This window comes from Phaseolus vulgaris, chromosome 11 (assembly GCF_000499845.2).
Source record: "Phaseolus vulgaris cultivar G19833 chromosome 11, P. vulgaris v2.0, whole genome shotgun sequence".
In the NCBI taxonomy this organism is placed as follows: Eukaryota; Viridiplantae; Streptophyta; class Magnoliopsida; order Fabales; family Fabaceae; genus Phaseolus; species Phaseolus vulgaris.
Genome location: NC_023749.2, coordinates 38,823,721 through 38,846,568, shown reverse-complemented (window position 1 = coordinate 38,846,568; position 22,848 = coordinate 38,823,721). Strand labels below are relative to the sequence as shown.

Below are 22,848 nucleotides of genomic sequence, written 5' to 3'. Positions count from 1 at the left end.
CTTTGTTAGTTTCTTGTAATTGTTCAAATTACATTCTATAAACGTTGTTGTAAAATTCTGTAAAGTCAATGTGATTCTGGCTTGAGGTGTTGGTTGTGTGCAAAGAGGGTGAGTAGGCTTTGTGGGATTCAAAGTCACCTCTTTGTGGTGTGTGTTGTTGTAATTTGTGATTGATTACATAGTGAAATACTTAGTGGTTTGACTGATGACTGGATGTAACTCTGGGATAGTGTGAACCAATATAATTTGTTTGTGTGAATATCTCTATCTCTTATCTTCATAACTGTTTGATATGTTGTCATAAACAATAGGTTATTTCGTATATTTTCAACCAATTGATATTTCTGCCTTAGAAACTGCTTTTGTATCTGTAACATAAAACAACCGGTTATATCGTGTTTTTAACCGATTAAAATACTGAAACTGTTTTTTGAATCTTTGTTTAAATGGCTTTCTGAATTGCTTATCTGGATTAATTGTTAAAGTTTCATTCTTAATTATATATTTTTTGAAAAAGTTTTAGAAACAATTAACACCCCCCCCCTCTTGTTTTAGCCATCAATCCTAACAACTATAAGATTCACACCGCAAGCGTTTCCTCAATCACCACACTATCTGACCTAGATAAAAAGTAAATATCAAAAGAAAAAAAAAAAGGTCAGTTTACTCTTCATTTTCCATGCCCAAATTGACGAAACTCATCTTTAGGGTTTCAGATCTGCTTTTGAAGGATTTACCTCCTCACGAAAACAACCTTCGTATCATTTTGGATTCGAACTCGCCCCCTTCGCATATTAGGGTTTGTCAAAACTTCACTCTTAAAAGATGGAGGGTTCGGGGATTTACTTACCAGTAGGTCTTCCATGCTTCACCAACGACGTCTTCCAAGCTCCACCACCAACATCTTCCAAGCTCCACCACCAATAACTTCCAAGGTCAACCAACAACGTCTTCCAAGATCCACGAACGACGTCTTCCAAGCTCAACCAACGATGTCTTCCAAGCTCCACTAGCAACGTTAGAAATTTGTGGCCACGATTAGGGGGGAGAGAGAGTTTAGGGTTTAGAGAGCACGGTGGATTTGGGGGCACCAAAGAGATATGAAGTTTCTGATATTATTAACATGTGATTTTAATGCCTTTTTTTTCTCAAATTTCTATTTTTTTAATTAAATATATAATAACTTACATACGGAAAAATGCGTAACTATATTTTTTAAAATTAAATATATAATTTGTTATATACGTACATAATTCGTATATAAATTTTCCGCTTTATAGAATCCGTATGTAAATATATATATTTCAATTTTTTTAAGGTTTAATTACCTTTTTCGTCCCTATAGTTATAGCCAATAGTCAATTTGGTACAGTGGTTTTAAAAAAATTCAATTTGGTCCCCAAGTTTTTAAAAATGTATTCAAAATGGTCCTTTCTGTTAAATATCACCAAACAGCGTTAAGTGGTGCTTATGTGGCAGACACGTGTAAGTTACGTGAATGGTGCTTACATTACTTTAGTGAATAATGAATTAGGGTTTAGGTTATTCAAATTGGGGATTTCAAATTTCTGATTTAGGGTTTCTAATTCGAGGATTGCTCCCCTGGTTGGATTCTGTGGTGCGCTTCCCTGCTTCGATTCCATTCGGAGGTGTGCTCCCCTCATTCGATTTTGTGGTGCGAGTGAATTCGGAGGTGCGATCTTGTGGTTTGTGATTCGTTCGTGGGTGTAGTTCCGTTTGTGGTGGAAATGTGTGCATATAGATCTGCATCTGTATCATAATGTAGCTGTAACCGAATGGAAGTGCAACAACAACGATTGAATTCTAGCCATGGTGGTGGGAGTAGGAAGACTTTTGTTGCTCCCATTTGCGATTGTCGGGAATTTGTGGTTTTGAGAACCGCAACAACGGTCAAAAATTGTGGGAGGCAATTTTGGGGGTGTCCAAAGTATAAGGTGAGATGTATTAAACTATGGCTTATGAAAAAAAAAATGCATTGGTATTGATTTTTTGCTTATGGTTTTGTCTAATACAGAGTAGGAGTGGCGTAAGCATGGGATGCAATTTTTTTAGATGGTGCAAGTGCATTGAAGACATTGGGGATGACAAAGATGGGACTATTGCTAGACAAAGAAACAAGATTTGTAGCTTGGAAAAGCGTTTGAAGATGTCAAGAAAGTGGATAAAGATGTTGTTAGTAGGGTTGTGTGTTGTTGTTGTAATAAACCTTGCTATGTTGATTATTTTCTTAAAATTCCCTTGAGTGACGTCTGAATGTATGTTTTGGTTGGGATTATGATTGAAAGAATTAATGTAATATGTATTAGTGTGTTGAGTTGATTATTTCTAGTATGTAATATGTATCCTGAGATATGTATCAATGAAAAATGAATTTTAGCAAGTGGTTGGCATAAAAGTTATGTACTATTTTCTTGTTTTGTGGTGCTGCATAATTTTGGGGTTGAATAAGTTGGCATTGTGGAAAATAAGAATGGTGTAACCAAATTAAGATGCAAATTCATTCTTGAAATCAGTATCAGAATAAACTAACATGGGTTAGACTTGCTTAGCTTGAACATTTAATGTTAAATACTGCATCTAGTATACATCTTAAGCTTTTACTTTTTTATGAGACAATAAAGTTCAACTATCCTGTATCTGAATAAGGCGATATGCATCTCATAATGGTCTAATGGACAAAATTCCACAATGGTTGCAGTGAGCGAAGTAAACTTCATAATTGAAACTATGTTGGTTAACTGATTTGCAATTCCCAGGGCCAAGGCTGCATTGTAAACTCAAGTTTATTATATGTAAATGAAACCTGATTGAAGATTTCACAAAAGTGATGTGAGGGTACATCAAATACGTTGGTTGTTTAGAAGTTATTTATAGAAAAGATAAGTAGTGATATTCTCAGAAAAATTTAAACAACATTTAAAAATGTGCAACTGCTATATAAGTTTTTTCTCCAATGGCTTGAGATTGAAAGGTATTATACAATTGAAATTAAGAATCAAACATATTAGTATCATGAACAATTAAGAACTCTGATTTGGACAACACAGCAAGAAAATTCAGAGCAAGCAGAGGCCAATCTCATCAAAGACTAAATAAATGAAGGAAAACTGTGATGTTATAATAATATAAAGATAAAGTATGTAAAAGTAATACAAAAGATATGTAATACATTAGAAGATAAAGCACAAACAAATTTTCTTCACTAATGAATCCATAAGAGCTACCACAGTTTGGTCCATCGTAACTCACGATCGCACCACAGAATCGAATGAGGGGAGCACACCTCCGAATGTAATCGAAGCAGGGAAGCGCACCGCAGAATCCAACCAGGGGAGCAATCCTCGTATCAGAAACCCTAAATCAGAAATTCGAAATCCCCAATTTGAATAACCTAAACCCTAATTCAGTATTCACCAAAGTAATGTAAGCACAATCCATGTAACTTACACGTGTCTGCCACATAAGCACCACTTAATGTCGTTTGGTGATATTTAACAGAAAGGACCATTTTGAATACATTTTAAAAAACTTAGGGACCAAATTGAATTTTTTAAAAACCACTGTACCAAATTGACTATTGGCTATAAATATAGGGACGAAAAAGGTAATTAAACCTTAAAAAAATTGAAATATATATATTTACATACGGATTCTATAAAGCGGAAAATTTATATACGAATTATGTACGTATATAACAAATTATATATTTAATTTTAAAAAATATAGTTATCTTTGATATATTAGAGGAATTGAACTAAAGATATATATATATATATATATATATGTCATTTTGATGTGTCTAACCTCTCAATTGCACTTGTGAAAAGCTCAAGTTCATCAATGGTTCCATAAGCATCATAGAGGTCATCAATGGTGGAAGCTAGAGCTATTATTTTTGTTGTTATCCATCTAGAATATTGTGGCTCAAAGTAAACCCCCAAAATCCAAAAATAACATTCTACGATCCTATCTCGAGTAAAAGGTAAATTGGTTGAGACATTTAAATCCTTAGCCCACCATCTGCATCACAAAAAATAGCACTAAGATTCCAAAGACAATAACAAAAATCTTTAACTAATATTCATTGATTTATGCAACGAAAGGTAAATATGTATGAGGAAGATATTACTTGGTTATACTGCTGACTTCTTTCAAATGTAGCTCTTGCAGCATATTAAAATCTAATTTTGCAAATGCTAACAATTTTTCATCATGAGATGGATCTTCTTCGTAGAAAGACATATAATATGTCGCCTCCAACCTAGGCAAACCTCTACGAAGTGATTGTTTTAAGCTATGTTGCACTCGTGCCCCATGACAACAACTTAATTGGGTGGTTATAAACTTTATTAAGTGCTCGAAACTGAACTTATGTGCTTCTTCCAGCATATCTTCTCCATGACATCTTAGTCCTGCAGCTTCAAACAAGCTTAACATTCCTTGAATATCATCAGCTAAACTTTCCTTAAACTTTCCGGTTTGGTCTTGAAATTTGCAAAATATACCTGTTTAATTTATAAACATATGTTAATTTCAAGGTATATATTTAATTATATAACTAGTATAAGGATACTACCACACAATTGACTTACATAAATTAATATCAAACTATTTGCATAAGTTGGTTTGAGTCATCCTATAAACCCAACCTTAAAAGTGATTTTTTTTTGACAAATAATAAGTGTTGTATAATTTAAAATAAATTAAAGCTTATTTAGGTCAAATAATATTTATTAAAGGTTAGAAAATTTTGATAACTGAAAAATCTGCACAAATCGATGTATTTTTGTGTTTTATTTGTTTTTTTCAAAATCTACACCAAACAAATTTTGTAATCATAATCATAACCATAATAATAATGATATTAATATTAATAATATTAACGAAAATTGATGAAATGTACCTGTGATTAATAATATTCCACTATCGAAACACATCGAGAGTGAGAGATAAGAGAATTGTAACCAAGGGTCAAAGCTCATGATCAAGAGTGGGACTATACTCCGTGACCCATAATATTCATCATATTTATAAAAATGTTGTCTTTTCTTTTCTATGGTTGAGAAAAGACCACATTTTTATTGGTGTAGGTTTCCCTTACTCTAATGTAGTTTATTCATTTTTAAAGACAATACCTTAAAATTGTGGCTTAAACATAAATAGTTTAGAAGTTGTGGTCTTTAGTAGTTCATACGTACACACTTATAAAAGGTGTTGTCTTTTCATGTTTCGAAAACACTTATATCCTCGTGGGTAAGTTTAATATTGCCTAAGGCAAAAAAATGTTACAATTTAGAAAATGTGAATTAAGGTAACCACGTTTTAAAATCCTTCCATGTATTAAAGACAACTTTAATTAAATATGATTTAAAACATCCATAATTAAATGTCATATTTTTATTACTCTAAGTCACACTTTTTAATGTGGTTTATTTTTTAAAAAAAGTAACATTACAAAAATGTGATTTAAACAATTATGACCCAAAAAAATATGGTTTAAGATGATTCATAAGTTACATTTATAAAATTATTGTATTTTTCACGTACAATGCAGCCTAAAGTAATAATAAATGATATAGTGAGTGTATTTTTGTGTTTCTCTTACATATTTAACTTCATCCTTATTTTAGGTAAGAAACACATTATTTTATTCCCCTAGTTTATCTCCCGAAACCACGTTTTTTTCAATAATTAGATTTGTAGCCAAAATTATTATAGTTTACAAGTTTTTCTATTTTTGTTTTTCTTTATTTAAAAAATGTAGATATGCATCCTACCTCATGGTTTGGTCTGTTTCAAACCAACTTGAACTTGATTAACTCATTTTTTATTCATATGCGCAAATAAAAGCTCAAAATTTGATTCAAACAAAGTATTTAAATTTGTTTAGACTTGTTTGTATATAGTTGACTAGACCACACTCTTGTGCAGAGACAAAGACATCCATGATGTGATGATGCAATGCAACTAGTACCAAAGTACCCCAAAGAGCAAACTCAAAGAATAAATTTAATAGCATCACAAAAGAAGTTATTGTTTTTGAAAAAGAAATTGGTTAAAAGTAAATGAACACATACTTGAAGAAATGCGGTATCCATGTTGTCTAAGCAACCTAAAGAGTAGAGCCGTTTGGTAAAGATGATCACTATGAGCTATGATATTATTGTCCTCTGTTGAAATGTCATAAATTTGACATAGAAGAGTGTCAATTTCGTGCTCAAAATGGTAAGAGACACCCAAATGTTGGACAAAATCAATGAAGTTCAATTTAAAAGAGAAATTGTTATGATCAATAGGTGAGACAAGGGTCTTTCTCACGTCCTCTTTTAATAGTTTAGCTTGTTGAATGTGACTATCACTTTCCTGTATGAAGTAGATTAAATGTTAAATACATGCAAATGTGACATCTTAACTAAAGAGATTGAAAATGCAAAATGACATACAGCGGAAGTAGGAACGTAGGAAAGGAAATGATCGCCCCAATCGGAAGGATGAAAATTTGCAATGGGTCGATTGAAGGGAGGTTTTGCACCGTTGGCAGAAGTTGGAAGTGATAAGCTTCCATTAGACATGGTTTGTGGCGTAGTATAATGTAAGTGACGTTTTGGTGAAAAGGGCGTTTAGCTCTTAGCTTTGAATGTTGAACAACAAACAACCCAACATATCACATTTATAAGAAGGGAAAAGTTTTATTGACACTGCAGACATTAAATAACACTATTAAACAACTCTTTATAATAATATTATAATATTTAAAATTTAAAATTAAAACAAAAATAGTTAAAATACTATTTTATTTGTTTTGTTAATGTATCAGTGTCAAGGTATCACATTCTAAAGAAAACAAAGTGATTTGGAAAAGGTACTGAAGGAGACCCAGTCACGTGGCACAGAAAATTATGTAAACTGTGACCACCAATTATGTTCAATACAGGCTATTTAACGCAGATATTTAGCCAAGAAAAAGAAGTATTTTTTATAATGTTATCACATGAAAATATAGTATAAGAAGTATTAAAAAATATATTTCACCAGGATGAAAATGATGTTAATATGACAATTAACGAATAAATTAGTATTTAAGAATTTGATTTATGAATATTTATAATTTTAATTTAATACTATAATATGTACTGGTTATTACTATATGAGTCATATCACTCAGCTTCGATGACTGATCGAATTAAGACACATTTAAAACACTTACAATAAATAACAGTTAAGGCAGTAGCAAGAACTCTTTGAGAATTCGGAATATGTCTCACCAAATCCGGGTAAGACTACGAGAAATCAGGGAACCTCCCTATAATCAAGCTAACATTGATAGATGATAGATTCAACCCATCACAACAAATGGACCACAACTCACTACAAAAAAACGTGTATATGGTGATGGTTATAATATGGCGGTTATTAAAAACCGCCACAATTTGTTGTATAATACGTCAATTTCATAGACGCCATAATCTCCCTTCGAATTGTGACATGTAGAACCGCCATAATTATCCTTTGAAATAAAAAATCTCTCGCGTTTCGTTCCCTCCGTAATAACAATGTGTTTTAGTCCCAAAAAAGCCCAATAGTGACCCAAACATTAAAGTATTCCTCTCTTTTCAAACACCTATTTTCGTCAGCGTTGCCCCAAAACCCTAAACCCTTCGAACATTGTCTTGGAAACCCTCTGTGCCTGCATTCTTTGATCACTAAATAATTAGATCTCTAGAAGCGTGGGCGCGGTGGAGGTTTCAAGAGTGGGGGTGGTGGAGGTTTCAAGACTGGCCGCGACGGTGGCGGTTGCGGTAGAAGTGGATTTGGTCGTGGCGGTTGCGGTAGAAGTGGATTTGGTCGTGGCGGTGGAGGACGCGGCGATTTTCGTAACAAAGGGCCACCCTCCGAAGTCATAGGTTGCTTTTTTGTTCCAGAACTTAAGAAATGTTTCAATTTCTTTGTTTTTTTGTTGGGTATTTAACGAACAGTGTTTGAAGCCTAAAAAGTATCCTCCGGTATGTTGCTAATGAGACAATTCCATGGGAGGAGAAATCAATTGTGGCTAGGCTTTCAAATAGAGTAAACAAGTCTAAACGGAATAAACTATGGAGGAAGAGAAAAAGGAAGCGTGTTGCGGAGATGATTGCAAAGGTTGTCCTGCTTTGGTTTGGTTTGGTTTTGTTAGGTTTTAACTTCCCCTTCATTTTAGCTGCTATTAGAAATTGATTAATTAGTTTCTTTCTTTGTTGAATGATTGGATTGCTAGGGCAAAAGCCAAGGAAATTGCTAACAACAAGGTATGGAAACTCTTTCAATCTATACCTGCTTAGTATTTTTTTTCTACTCGAGGTTGAATCAAATAACATGCTAATATGATTTTAAATTTTAATTAGAAAGGGTTTTCAAAAAGATATACGATTAGGGTGGGTGCTTAAGTAAGCATGGACTATTAGTTGATTATGGTAAAGTTCTCATACTTTTTATTATTATTATTATTATTATTATTCTGACTTATAGTGAACTTCCTGTTACTGTATTGTTTATATGGCTATATACTTTCACTTTCAGATTAAGAGTGGGGCTAAGTGAAATGCATTCAGTTTATGGAATTTCAAATAATACATTTGTACATATTGGTTTAAACCAATGTGCCTATTTTTTGAGTTGTTTCAAACTCTTTGCTGCTATATTGTCTTTATTGTTATCTGTGGAAAATTGGGAAGGATAATATTGATTCATTGTTTTGGTAGTTGCTTATGGATATATTAGCAGTTACATTAGTTTGCATTGCAAGTCTTATTCAGGAAGAATTTCTGTTTACAGTCCTAAAAATGTTATACTATTGTTTTCAGTCCTTAAAACTTTATTATAATATTATTTTCATTTATTTTTTAAAAATTTAAAATGAACTCTAAACATATTTTTATTTATTTCAGGCACTGAATGTTAGAAGTGGTGCTCCATCACCAAACCAAAATATTATTGGATCAAGTGGAGGTAGCAAGACAAATTAGAATTAGGATTATGACTTTAGTTGTAATATGTTCAAATATGAAACAAATTATATTTTGACAATTTACTTTACTTGTTGTTTGGATTATTTTGACATTATCAACTTTGTTCTCTTAATGAATGAATGAAGTCATCTTTTCATTATGTTTATCAATTTTAATTATATTATGAAGCATAATTGTATTATGAAATTAGTTTATGTTATAATTTAATTATATTATGAAAATTATCTGTGTACTAAAATTTAATTATAATATGAAATTAAATAATATTATGAAATTAAATTATAAAACAGAATTAAATAAATTATTATAAATATTAAAAATAAAATTAAATATTTAATATTTGAATTATGATAGTCATAAAGGTTATCATAAACGTCATACTATACTGTATTAAGTGGCATTTATAACTGCCACAATTTACATTGAAATTGGTTTACCAGTTTGAAAATTACGACATTTATAACTAACGTAAATTACACGCTTAAAACCGCCACATTATACAATGCATAATATGACATCTGCTACAACGGTTCTCACTTGACCGCCACATTAAACTTTGTGGCGGCAAGAATGCTGGCGTTATGCGGTACCTCCACAAATGTAAAATGTGGCGGTTATAAACGCTAGGTTATATGAAAATAATCGCCACCATATACACGTTTTTGTGTAGTGACTAAACACTATAAATAACCCTTTAAACATTATAAATAACCCTCTGTAGAGGAGTAAGGTACACATTGAATCACTTCTTAATATACACTATCTATACAAAGTACTTTCTTGATCGTCGAAGTACATTTTGTAAGTCAACCCCGACCGAGCACCAAAAATGAAGAAGGAGACTTAGAGAGAGGATTGAGGAAGCAACTGAATGACCAACACGTCAACAATTGTACAACGAGTTCTAGGTATTATTTAGGTCCACTTTGTCTATACAAGTAGAATTGGAGCCCACCGTGGGGCCGAGGTAGAATACAACAAGCAACCATGGTTTCAATAAGGCAACATCCAGTGAACAATGCACCGAATGCCTGAAGACCAGATCGCTATGCTCCAAATACTTCAAAAACAAATGGAAGAGATGTGTCAAAATGGCATTGAAGATTGACAGAAAAATGAAGAAGAGACGCGTCTCCTCAAGGAACAAAATGAGGAGTTGAAACTACGACCGTTCAAAAATGAGCCTACCCAAAATCTAGAGAGAACAACAACCGTTCAGACTCATACCCAGCAGGCATCCAAACAACATACCAAACAAACACAAATTATTAAGAACTCAAAAGGACATCATTTTACTGATGAAATTGTGGAGGCCCAACTCCCTCCCAAATGGAAGGGGCTTAACATCAAGCTCTATCATAGTTCCACAAATCTAGATGAGCACATGAATGTCTACAAGACACAAATGAATCTTTACACTACAAATAAGGTGGTATGGTATAAGGTTTTCCCCACCTCTCTCAAACAAGGGGGCATTCAACTGGTTTACTCAGTTTCCATCCAACTTGGTGGATAGCTTGAAGGCTTTAGCAGCAAAATTTAGCACTCAATATGCTACTAGCCGACGACACCACATGTCATCTTTAGCTCTTCTCAATGTTAAGAAAAAGAGGAACCTTTACGGGCATTCATGGAAAGATTCAGTAAGTTATCTTTCATGCCAGAAATAGCCATGCATCATTTAGTTTTGGCCCTCAGACCCGGACAATTCATTGATAGTTTGATAAATAAACCAACAAAGAATTTAGATGAATTGAGAAATCGGGCAACCAAATTCATGAAAATTGAGGAATTGCGTGAAATTTAAAAAAAAAATGCTCAAGCTGACAAAGGAGGAGATAAGCGAAATGAGAAAGATCGAGGTATCCGACATATACCGATCGGTCCAACAAATTCAAAGATAATCGAGGTCCTCGGTTTCATACTTACACCCCATTGAATGCTGATAGGGAAAAATCATGGATGAAGTTTTACATGTCGACTTGATCCCGAAGTTAAAAAGGTTGTCGAGTCCGAGGGATGCTGATATGTCTAAACAATGTCGTTATCATCGAAACTTCGGTCATGCAACTAAAGAGTGCCAAACTCTGAAGGATAAAATAGAAGAACTTGTCCAAGCTAGTCACTTGCGCAAGTTTGTTCAAACAACAAACAAAAGCTTATACTAATCTCCACAAAGGGAAAGGTACCCATCCAGAGAAGAACGAAAAGAACCATACCCTCGGTGTGGTCGAGAAGAAAGATCACAACGTCTTGAGAACAACCGACGTCCTATGAAACAACAAAGAATGAGTGAGAGCCCCAAACGGGGTGATCGTTCCAGAAGAAGTGAAAATCCTCGGCATGACAACCGTTCAAGACGCGACATTCGTGAAGTATAAACACGATCACTAGAGGATTTACACTTGGTGATCATGGCTGAAAAGAAGAGCGACCACTTCACTGTGGTAGATGTCCTTCACCAAGGAGCAAAAGCCCAAATGTCGTTCGGGACAATGCGTTGGTGGAGTAATAAATACAATTGCGAGACGTTTTGCATGCAGAGGATGTTCCAGCAACCCGCAAGAAACACCTCCAAGTTATTCAATCCGTCCACTCAACCACTAAAACAAACTGACCGAGAATCCCTCCAATTCTCTTTATAGATGATGATTTTACTACCATTGACCCAGCTTAGGACGACCCCATGGTCATTACAGTAGAGATCAAAAAAATTGCCATTGCCAAATTTTGTTAGATCAAGGCAGTTCAGTTGATATTTTATATAGGAAAACTTTCAAAAAAATGAAGATTCCAGAATCAGAAATCCAACCCTATGATGATCAAATAGTAAGGTTTTCAGGAGAATGAGTCGACACTCGAGGCTACATTGATTTGTACACAACGTTTGATGAAGGCAGATAGATACCTTTGTAAAACAATCAAAATCAGGTATTTTTTCACTAGTACAAAATATCAGTACGACGACCCCATATAAAGACAGTTAAACTTAAACCATCATTAAAAAAAGAACGATGGCAAACTTGTAATTATTAAGCAACCGAAGGCATTTATAATGACGGTTCTAGGGATGAACCATTATTACTTTAAAGTTCAGGAAAAATAACGACATTGTTTTAATTCTGAGCTTTTCAAAATCCTGCGCACTTATCAACACTTATTTTGCTTCACACTTCATTTGCGCTCCTCCTTCACTCTTTCACTCTTCAGTTTTTCTCCTTCACTCCTCACCACTGCAACACCGCAACTTCGGATCCTGACTGTGCCGCTCAACATTACTCGCCATTGCGTTCGCGTTTTCGTTCCCACTTACTGCCCTAAATCCTAAACCCAACACTGCCACGAACCAACGTCGCCGCGACCCAACACCATCGGCCAGCTCCTCCCTCCACGACCCTGCCTTGCTCTGATACAACATGATGTGAGTTGATTTTAAGATTGCAAATTTTATGGTTTACTCTTTTGTTTATGATTTTTGAGATTAGCAATTATGGTGAGAAATCCAAAGAAGATTCCCACTTGACACGAACTTAACCAAGTGGTTAAGTAAGTGTGAAGGTTAACTTCTAAAGGGCAAACAGAAAGACACAATTATATGGTATTGATGATGATGAGGTACGAAAATAAAAACATATAATGGAAAGAAACAAGATGGAAAAACACAAGGACATAAAAAGGAATGAAAATGGTGCATATAAGAAAGGAAAAAGATGAAGAAATGAAGAACGCTTATGGAAAATGGAGCAAAGAATCATGCCACTTGGAATGGTGGATGGTTCCAAGATGAGTGGTGTATAGCCACCACTAGAGGTGCATTACACTCAAGATAAGACCCAAGAACTTCAGGAGATAAAGCTCACTAATCACTCAACAATGTTTCTTTTCTATTCAATTTCAATGTGTCTTTTACAATAGGGGAGACACCTTATTTATAGATATGAGTACCTTGGAGAGGAAGAGAGGAAGGGTAGGGGTGTAAATGACTAGAAGCTTCTAGAAACTAGGTCAAATGTGAGCACATGGTGGTCAAATGTACCTTGGAACATTAGTGAGTTTCTAAAAACTAGGTTAAGGTGGGCTTTGGCACAAACCCAATTTACCAAGTACACCCTCTTCTAGCTTATTTTTCTAATTGGACCCCCAAAAAGAGCCAAAATTATTTACATAAACAAGTCTTGTAAAAAGACCAGAATAAAGAACATCTGATGCTCTGGCCTATATCTAGTTCTTCTTCTGTTGATGTTCTTCTGATGATTGATGGGGCCTTGTCTTGGATGCTGAGATGACTGACTTAATTGTGAAGTGTTTGTGGTGTTCTTAGTCATCTGCTTGTTGATTTGGGTTGTATCACAGTTTCCCCGCCACGAACCAGCGCCACCACGAACCAACTCCCACCGCGCCCCCGAGCCCTAGCGCACTGCCTCCCACATCCCCAGGCCCGTGAACGCCCAACGTTGCATGCCACACCAGCCACCGTCGCGTCTTGCTGTAGCCGCGACCGCGTCCCACGTCTGCCGCCGCCGGACTTCTCTTTTCCTCAACTTCACTGTACCGTGCTTGCCAAAACGCAAAAACATTAGTTTTTTTTATTTATTTAATTAAGTTTTTAATAAATATTTTGCATGTATATTTATATTAGTTAGTATTTTAATTTATTTAATTAAATTTATAATATATATTTGTGTTTATATTTATAGTAGTTAGTTTCTAATTTATTTAATTAATTTTATATAAATGTTTACATGTATGTGTTTATTAGTAACAATTAGTATATGCATGTATTGAACATGTTGATTCTGAGTCTGGGGGTGTCCAACCCTTGAGGCCTTTGATTTAGTTATAGTATTTGTATTTATTGAACACGTTGATTCTGAGTCTGGGGATGTTTGAACCTCAACACATTTGATTTAATTATAGTATTTGTATTTCTTTAAGACGTTCATTCTAAGTCTGAGGGTATCGGACCCTCGACAATTTTGATTAAATTATAGTATTTGTATATATTAAGCACGTTGATTCTAAGTTCGGGGGTGTCCTACCCTTGGCAATTTTGATTTAGATATGGGTTTTTAGACCTTTAACTCATTCTATCTCTTGGAAACAAGAAGTCAGAAACACAAACATACATGACCACTACCTTAAAGAGTGGAGGAAAGAGAATTTATTTTGCTCCATATATCCATGAGTAAGTCCATATTTATTAAATAAGTTATACTAAATTATTGAAATAAGAGAAACTAATTGATTTGTTTTACAGGCATCATTGGTAACTGTTGATGATATCTATTCAAGATCACATTGCTACATGGTTTTTCTCCTTGAATAAGAAACCCCCTAACTATTTTAAACCCATTATAGATAGGTACGACAATTTCATTTAACATTTATTATTACTTATACATTATATAATGTTATATGTTCTAACATGAAATCTTATTATTTTAGTGCTTATTTTGGATATAACATGTTGAGTGGGAGAGAAAGTGCAAACGCAAAAAAAAACTGACTTAAATGCACCTTAAGGTATTTAATGTATATTTGTTCACTAACTTTAATGCTTCTCATTCATTCATTTAATAACATTATTTTGACTTACAGTGCAATAGGCAATTTGGAAATTGTGAGCGTAGTTATTATGTTATGCAGTGGATGTCGACTATTGTGCGAGCTAGAATTGATAGAGGTTGGGATCAGGTAATACCTCAATACAAAAACACTTTAAAATTTAAGGATTATTATTCATGCACTAATTCAAAAAAAAATCAAATGTCACGGTTTTTCAATTATCCACAACCGCTAGATTCAGAAGCATTGGAGTATGTAAAGACAACATGATCAAAATATTTTGTAACATTGTATAACACCTTAGGATAGATGAATGATTAGAAAAATGTATAGCTTTTTCATATATTGTCCAACATTTTGTAGAATGTAATATGAACTTAATTTATTTTATGAAGTTTTCCATATTTAAATCATGATATTATATGTAGTATTGTTTTGAAAATTTGATATTTTATGCAGGATTACAATGCATATTTAATAATCCAACATTTTTTTAAAAAAAAATGCATTTATAACGACGGTTCATTTTAGAACCGTCTTTAAAAAGTCAATTCTTTTTTTGAATTTTTCTTCCTTGTTTCCCAGAATAATGACGGTTTTTTTCACGTATCGTTATAATTTTTTATGACGATGGTTTAGGAACAATTGTTACAAAGTGCTGATTTATAACGACACTCGTAATAAAGACGTTTCGGGAACCATCTTTATAAGATGTTTTTAACCGTTGTTAAAGCCCTTTCTTGTTGTAGTGTTTGGTTAATGCTAATACTTCATATAATATTTTGCTCGGACGATCGTTCATCAACCGCCTCTGGCAATAGTGTCCACTTCGCACCTTGTTATGAAGAGACACTCAACCATTATTGAAATGTCTCTCACAAGATCGGGCTGACTATGTCATGCGCAAAATACATGAAAATGTACGTGGAAATCATTTGGGAGCAAGAACAATGGCTGCTAAGGTACTAAGGGCAGGATACTATTGGTCGACCGTGCAGGGTAACTACACAGAGTTTGTTCGTAAATTCCTAAAGTGTTAAGAATATGACACCTTATCTAACCAAAGGCTCGAGAACATGCATTATATGCTTTACCCATGGCCCTTTGCAAAATGGGGAATGGACGTCATTCGACCCTTCAGCCCAGGTAAAGGACAATGTAAGTTTCTCTTAGTTGAAATTGATTACTTTACTAAGTGGACAGAGGTCGAGCCATTAACTGCCATTACAACACAAAATGTTCAAAATTTCCTATGGAAGAATATAATATGTCGTTTTGGCATACCACATGTCATCATCACCAACAACGGTCGACAATTCATCGATCGAGGACTCGCTAAGTTTTATGAGAAACTCATCATCAAGCATTTTCCCAATTTGGTGGAGCATCCTCAAACTAATGGGTAGGTCGAAGCTGTCAACAAAATAATTCATAACGAATAAAAAAGAGACTCGGTCCGGTTAAAGGCAAATGGACCGAGGAACTTCTTGAAGTCATACGGGCTTATAGGTGCACATCGCAAACCATCAAGAGACCCCATATAGCCTAACTTACAGTACGGAGACTATGATTCTAGTTGAAGTAGGGGAGCCCCCTCTACGTCGTCAACTATTTGATATAAACATTGTTGAATAAGATGCTTTGATGTCTCCAAATCAAAGAGGAATGCATGAAGACCTTGTTGCTGGTTGTGTGTGTGTCTATAAGTATTTGAATTTGTTAATCCAATCTTTATGATGATCCAAGGTTAAAAGAATCTTAATCCTTTTGAAAAATATGTGTTTTCTAAAGAGTGTGAAAATTCAACCTGTTGAAATGTCGATTCAACCGGTTGTTTTACACTTAGTGGTTTTTTAAAAGGATTTGAAAAGCTTGACTTTGTTTGACTTTGATGTCAAGCTAATTCAACCGATTGATTCACGATTTCAATTGATTGATATTCTGGAGACCTTAAGAGAATTTTGTTAAGTTGTTCCAATCTGCTTTAAATGATTCAAACTGTCTTTGGTTCTTGAATTAAATGTTTTAAACATGTGATTGGAGTATAAAAAGGTTGTTTTACGCTCGTAGTCATTAGCTAAGAAAGAAAGATCAATCAAAATCAGTTTTTTCAAGATTTCAAAGAGCTTTTGGATCATTCTCAAGTGTGGAATAGGATTCTCTGTAATTTAATATTTGATTGTATCCAGGTGTATTCTACTCCTTTCTTCCTTAATCACTGTATTTTTGTGTGACTTGGTGTTGTGCAGTTTCAGAGGTTGTTCTGAAAACTGTGTGTTGTTGCCAAAGGTGGTGTGTGTTCTTGAAGGGTTTGAGATCACCACTTTGGTGTGTTTTTTGTAATCAAGGTTTGATTACTTAGTGAATTATCAGTGGTTGGATGAGGACTGGACATAGCTATTGGTAAAGAGCGAACCAATATAAACATCATGTGTGAATCTCTGTATCCGTACGCTCTTTAAATTGCTTTAGCTTTGTTTTTATAAACTGCTAGTATAAACAACCGGTTGTTTCGCAAAAACAACTTGTTGGTTTTTTGCAATCAAACTAAAAACAGTTTTCTAATTGGCTGAACAGTTTTCTAATTGATTAATTCTTCATCGTCTTTCACTCTACCTTTAATATTTTTGAAAATCTTTCAAAACAATTCTCCAAAACAATTGGCATCAGAAGCTGAGTTCTTAAACGTCATTCAAGTTTTTGATCCTAAACTTTCTTTAAATGACGGGAAACTACCCTTTAGGGAGGGTGCTTCAATAAATAGGTCACCTCTATTTTGTGGACTGAATTATCAGTTTTGGATGGTCAGAATGAAAATCTTTGTGGAATCAATTGATAGAGGAATCTGGGATGCCATTGTAAATGGACATTTTGTTCCAAAATTTTAAAAAGATAATGTATTCATTGAGAAACCTTGGTTCGAATGAACTCAGAGTGAAAGTAAAAAAGCTCAATCTAAGAACATCATCACTTCTACTCTAAATTCTGATGAGTTTTTTAGGGTCTTAAAATATGCTTCTGCAAAGGAGATGTGGGACATCCTTAAGGTTACCTATGAAGGCATAAATGAGAGCAAGGAGAGAGGGGCAAGCAAGAAGATTAAAAGAAGGGCAAAGCAAGAAAATTCTACATTGCTCGGCAAGATAATGATTATTCATCCTCTTACTCATCATCAATGGAAGATGAAGAAGCCAATCTATGTTTGATGGTAAAGGAGGAATCACAAACAAGTAGTGTAAGTTCCAACACTTCCATAAAATTTGAAAATTATAGCCAACTTCTTGATGCTTTTAAAGAGACACATGAAAAAGCTAATAGGCTGACCCTTTCGAACAACCGCTTCAAAGGCTTGAACAATTGGTTGGAAAATAGAGTCAAGACTTTGGAAGAAGAGTTGAACAACTCAAAAATAGATTTTAAAAATTTTGGAAATGATTTACAAGAACTCGTTTTGACGTAGGATCTTTCACGTAGAAAACTTGAGATGCTTGTTGAACCATTATAAATGGCTCATCTCGATACCCTATCTTTTGAAAGTCCACTAGTGTGAATCCTGAATCATCAATTTTAACCCCACTTTTATTGTCAACCCATTTACACTTGAAAACTGGAATGGAAAACTTAGTGTAGTCAATCTCCCATATCTCTTCTATAAACCCATAGTATGTCATTGATCCAAGTACTGGATTTGTATCTTTCGAAGTCGAAAACTGCATTGACTCGGCTTCAAGAGTAACACCAGAATTTTGAACTGTACTCTTTGTTGGGTTTAATAGTGCCAAAGTTCAAGAGGGGGGGTGAATTGACCTTTTAAAACTTTCTCGCAGAAACAGTGTTTAACACAGTTTTACAGAAAATAAATCGATTTATGTGAAAATGAACAGATTTATTTCAGCACTGTTTTTGTTTGAAACGCTTTTAATACAGCAAGGTTAATCACAAGACTATGCAGATGGATTTTCCAGATGCACACACACAGATATCAGATTGAAAAACAGTGAAACACCAAAACAGCAAACTTCAGTTTCAAGCAAGTGATTAAGGTTCAATTGATAGCATGTTAGTTAATTGAGTAACCTTTGCAAACAACCTGTTCCAGTGGTTTTTAATAGACTATGAGTGTTCTTCTTGATGACAAGCAATTTTCCAGAAATTAAGAACAATGAATCACAGAACAGCAAGCTTCAACTTTAAGCAATTGTTTAAGGTTCAATTAATAGCTTTGACAGTTTCTTGAGCAACCTATCACAGTCAATCTGTTCCAATGGCTTTTAGCAGATTATATATGTTCTTATCAGATTCAAACAACTTTTTTAGAAATCAAGAACAGTATGCACAGTGCCCAGAAAGAACAGATTTATTTTCAATTGAACAGATTTATTTCTTTGCTGTTTTATCAATTATGCAGAAACGAAATTGCAGAGAGTGAGAGAGAATGAACACAGGCAGTTATACTGGTTCACTCAACTGAGCTACATCCAGTCTTCACCAACAACAGGTGGAAATCACTAACACACAGTACAACCAAGTACAATTCCCACTGTTCTTGAAACCTACAAGAACTTAGGTACTCTTGCTGAAAAAACCTATTTCAGCACACACACACCCACTCTTCAAGAACACCTATCAAGAAGAGTGTTCAACCAAACTATTACAAAAATGAGATGTGAAACGACTACACCTGATTGAGGATACACAGATCTGCCTTAAACCAGTAGGCAAGATTGCTAGAACAGTAGCTGCACCTCACACCAAGCTTTTAGAACCAAACCAAGAACAAACACTTTGTGATTTTCGAAATCTTTGAAGAACAAATGCTAATCCTTTGTAAACACTTAACTCTCTGCTGTCAAAACTTGTTTTTGCAGATGTATGAATTGTTATGAAACTCAGAAACAAGTTTGCATTTTATAGAAAGCCAACTTATAACAGATTTTTGAAAAGCAGTTAAAGCTGTTATAAAATGAACAGATTGAAAATAAAATGAACAGATTTATTTTCAAAAGCAGTTAGAGAATTTGTTAAGAGAGGAGACTTAGTCAACCATTCTGGTGCTGAGATAAAACTGAAAAGCGTTTAAGCTTGACATGGCACCAGAGACAAAAAGAATCTATTCATTTACAGATGAACAGATTTATTTTTCAAAACGAAAACAGAGAAAGTTTAACAATTTAAAACTCAGTCGTTTTGAAAAGAAGAAGACTTAGTCAAAATACCTGATGCACAAAATCTAATTTTTACAAGACTTAGCCAAGACATCAGTGACAAAAATGAATCTGTTTATTTAGAAAAGAACAGATTTATTTTTATGCAGTAAACGTGTTTTTGTGTAAAACATGTGAAAAACAGTTTAAGAAAACTTATGCTTGTTCTTAACACATGGCCAGTGGTTATGAGGTGAGTTACTCAGCAAAAAGCCCACTCTTAGACAACCTCTAAGCACTACCTAAGACATACTTAAAGCAAAGCAAAATACAAATGAAATGTATATAAGTCTTCATCAAACACTACATATAAGTCTTCATCAAACACTACATATAAGTCTTCATCAAACACAATCTTGAAGGGGCAACAACCATCTTCAACACTCTTTTCATCCATGGACTTCGTGTAAAATATACAATTATTCACTTCGTACGCTGTACATGAGATGACATCAAACTTCAATCCAGCAGCCAACTAGGTCAAGGTCTCTGATGCCGTTGAATCCTTGAACACCTCGTCTTTAAACCAAGGCATGAAAGTTCTATTATGTTCCATCAAGACCCATTTCTCTGCTTGTCTTGGGTTATTTGCCTTCACAATGGCTTTATGAGCTTCTATGTAAGGTACAACTTCATCTGTGTTATTCAATATGTACAAATGTGCTTGCAAGACTTCTGATCGAGATTTGCTTACAATATTCACACCACGTAAACATTTACTTGTAGAACGCCTGTGGTGCCATGAATTAGCTGGAACACCTATTGGATTTGCTTTTGTCATGTACTCTGAAAAAAATTCAATACTTTCTTCAGCTATGTACCTTTCAATCATTGAAGCCTCTGGACGATAATGATTTTTCACATAACCTTTCAAAATTTTCATATACCGCTCAACAGGATACATCCATCTTAAGTACACTGGTCCACACAATCTAACCTCTCTTACCAGATGCACCACTAGATGAACCATGATATCAAAAACAGACGGAGGAAAAAACATCTCCAATTCACACAAGATAACAACAATTTCATTTTGAAGTTCATCTAGTTTTGAGGGATCAATGACTTTACAATAGATGGAAGAGAAAAATGAGCACAAACGGGTTATGGTATGTCTAACATTTTTTGGTAAGATCCCACGGATAGCTACCGACAACAACTGTTGCATCAAGATGTGACAATCATGAGACTTCAACCCAATTAACTTCAAATCTTGCATTGACACTAGGCTCTTCACATTTGAGGAATGTCCTTGTGGCACTTTCACACCTTTTAGACATTGACAAAAACTAATTTTTTCATCTTTTGACATTGTGTAACAAGCTGGGGGCAAATATGTACGCTTACCCATTTCTATGGGTGCCAACTCGCCGCGTATGTTCATCTCAATCAAATCTAAACGAGCATTTAGACCATCCTTCATCTTCCTGTTAATGTTAAGAAGTGTACCCATTAAGCTATCACACACATTCTTCTCAACATGCATTACATCTATACAATGTCTGACTTCTAACCTCGACCAGTACGGAAGATCAAAGAAGATTGATTTCTTCTTCCAAATATTTGTCACAGATGACTTTTTTTTGACTTACCGAAGGTGTGGTCTATGTTATTTACCTTTTCGTAAACCTCAACACCGGTTAATGGAGTTGGTGGACCACTACCCTTTTGGTGTCCATTAAAGGCTTTTTTCAACCTCCGGTAAGGACGATGACTTCTAAGAAACCTCCGATGCCGGAGATATACTGTTTTCCTTCCATGTTTCAATTGTTGAGAAGCAGTGTCTTCTTCGCATATTGGACACGCTTTGTGACCCTTAATACTATAACCTAATAAGTTACCATATGCCGGAAAGTCATTGATGGTGCAAAATAACATGGCATGAAGCTTGAAAGTTTCATTAGCAAATCCGTCAAATACTTCAACACCCTGGTCCCACATTAACTTCAAATCTTCAATTAGGGGACTTAGATAAACATCAATATCATTCCCTGGCTGTTTCGAACCGGATATCATCATAGACAACATCATGTATTTTCGCTTCATGCACAATCAAGGAGGTAAGTTGTAAATAACTAGTAATACAGGCCATGAACTGTGATTTGTACTCATATTACCAAACGGATTCATTCCGTCTGTAGCTAAACCAAGTCGGATATTTCTTGATTCTTTACCAAACTCTGGAAAGTCATCATCAAATTTCTTCCATTGAATAGAACCAGCTGGATGTCGGTACATGCCATCGCATTTCCTCTCATCTGAATGCCATCTAAGATTCTTAGCATCGTCTGGGTTGGCAAACAAACGCTTCATCCTTGGAATGATGGGAAGATACCACATAACCTTCATTGGGGGTCCATGCTTTTCCATCTCATCAATAGAATCATCATCTTTTTGTTTCAACTTATAACGTGATAACCCACACCTCGGACAACTTTTCAACAATTCAAAATCTTTTTGTTTCAACTTATAACGTGATAACCTCCATCATGACCACTAATAATCGCATTACGCTGCGCAAATTATATAAATTCCTCTACTCCCCTTTCGTACTCATCCCTTATACGAATAACATTAATCCAACCTCGATCCATTATATATTCTGGAATAGTTAGGATTTTCTAATAATTAGTATTCTATCTCACACATTTGCCGAGGGTCGAACACCCCCGGACTCAATCCAAACACGATAATTCTATTCTAAAAGTAACAACTAACATAACATAAAACTTTTATTAAAACGTAATTAACAACTAACTTAATATATAATATAAATTTAAGAAAATACAAATTATATAATACAAATTTATATATAATAATATATAAAATATAATACACAAAAATATAAATTCAAAATATTAAATAAAAATTCAAAAAAATTTAAATAGAACACCAACCTTTCCGTGAACCAAGGTTGCTGGTGATCGGAGTGGCAAAGGCACGCGACAACGGCGGCGGCGGAAGCGGTGGCGGTGGCGGAGCAGGGACAAACCAGTGAAGACCAAATATGAAGCAACAAATACAATGGAACAGTAACCTAAAATGCCAATGCG

The 22,848-nt window shown here is 34.6% G+C and overlaps 1 protein-coding gene across 1 annotated transcript; it reads right to left on the bottom strand.

Annotated features, from left to right (window-relative positions):
- Positions 1-3,806: 3,806 nt before the first annotated feature.
- On the bottom strand, positions 3,807-6,608 carry LOC137826941 ((-)-germacrene D synthase-like). Its single transcript, XM_068633103.1, has 4 exons — positions 6,465-6,608; positions 6,099-6,384; positions 4,151-4,526; positions 3,807-4,041 (listed from the first exon to the last, which is right to left on the bottom strand). Exons 1-4 carry the CDS (start codon positions 6,591-6,593, stop codon positions 3,807-3,809), a joined length of 1,026 nt encoding a protein of 341 aa, XP_068489204.1. The 5' UTR covers positions 6,594-6,608.
- Positions 6,609-22,848: the final 16,240 nt, after the last annotated feature.

Excerpts from the sequence above, each read along its gene's own strand:
- LOC137826941 (XM_068633103.1), bottom strand. The coding sequence starts at position 6,593 with ATGTCTAATGGAAGCTTATCACTTCCAACTTCTGCCAACGGTGCAAAA. Across the intron at positions 4,527-6,098 it reads TGGATACCGCATTTCTTCAA|GTATATTTTGCAAATTTCAA; the intron begins GTATGTGTTCAT and ends TAAATTAAACAG. Across the intron at positions 4,042-4,150 it reads GAAGTCAGCAGTATAACCAA|ATGGTGGGCTAAGGATTTAA; the intron begins GTAATATCTTCC and ends TTTGTGATGCAG.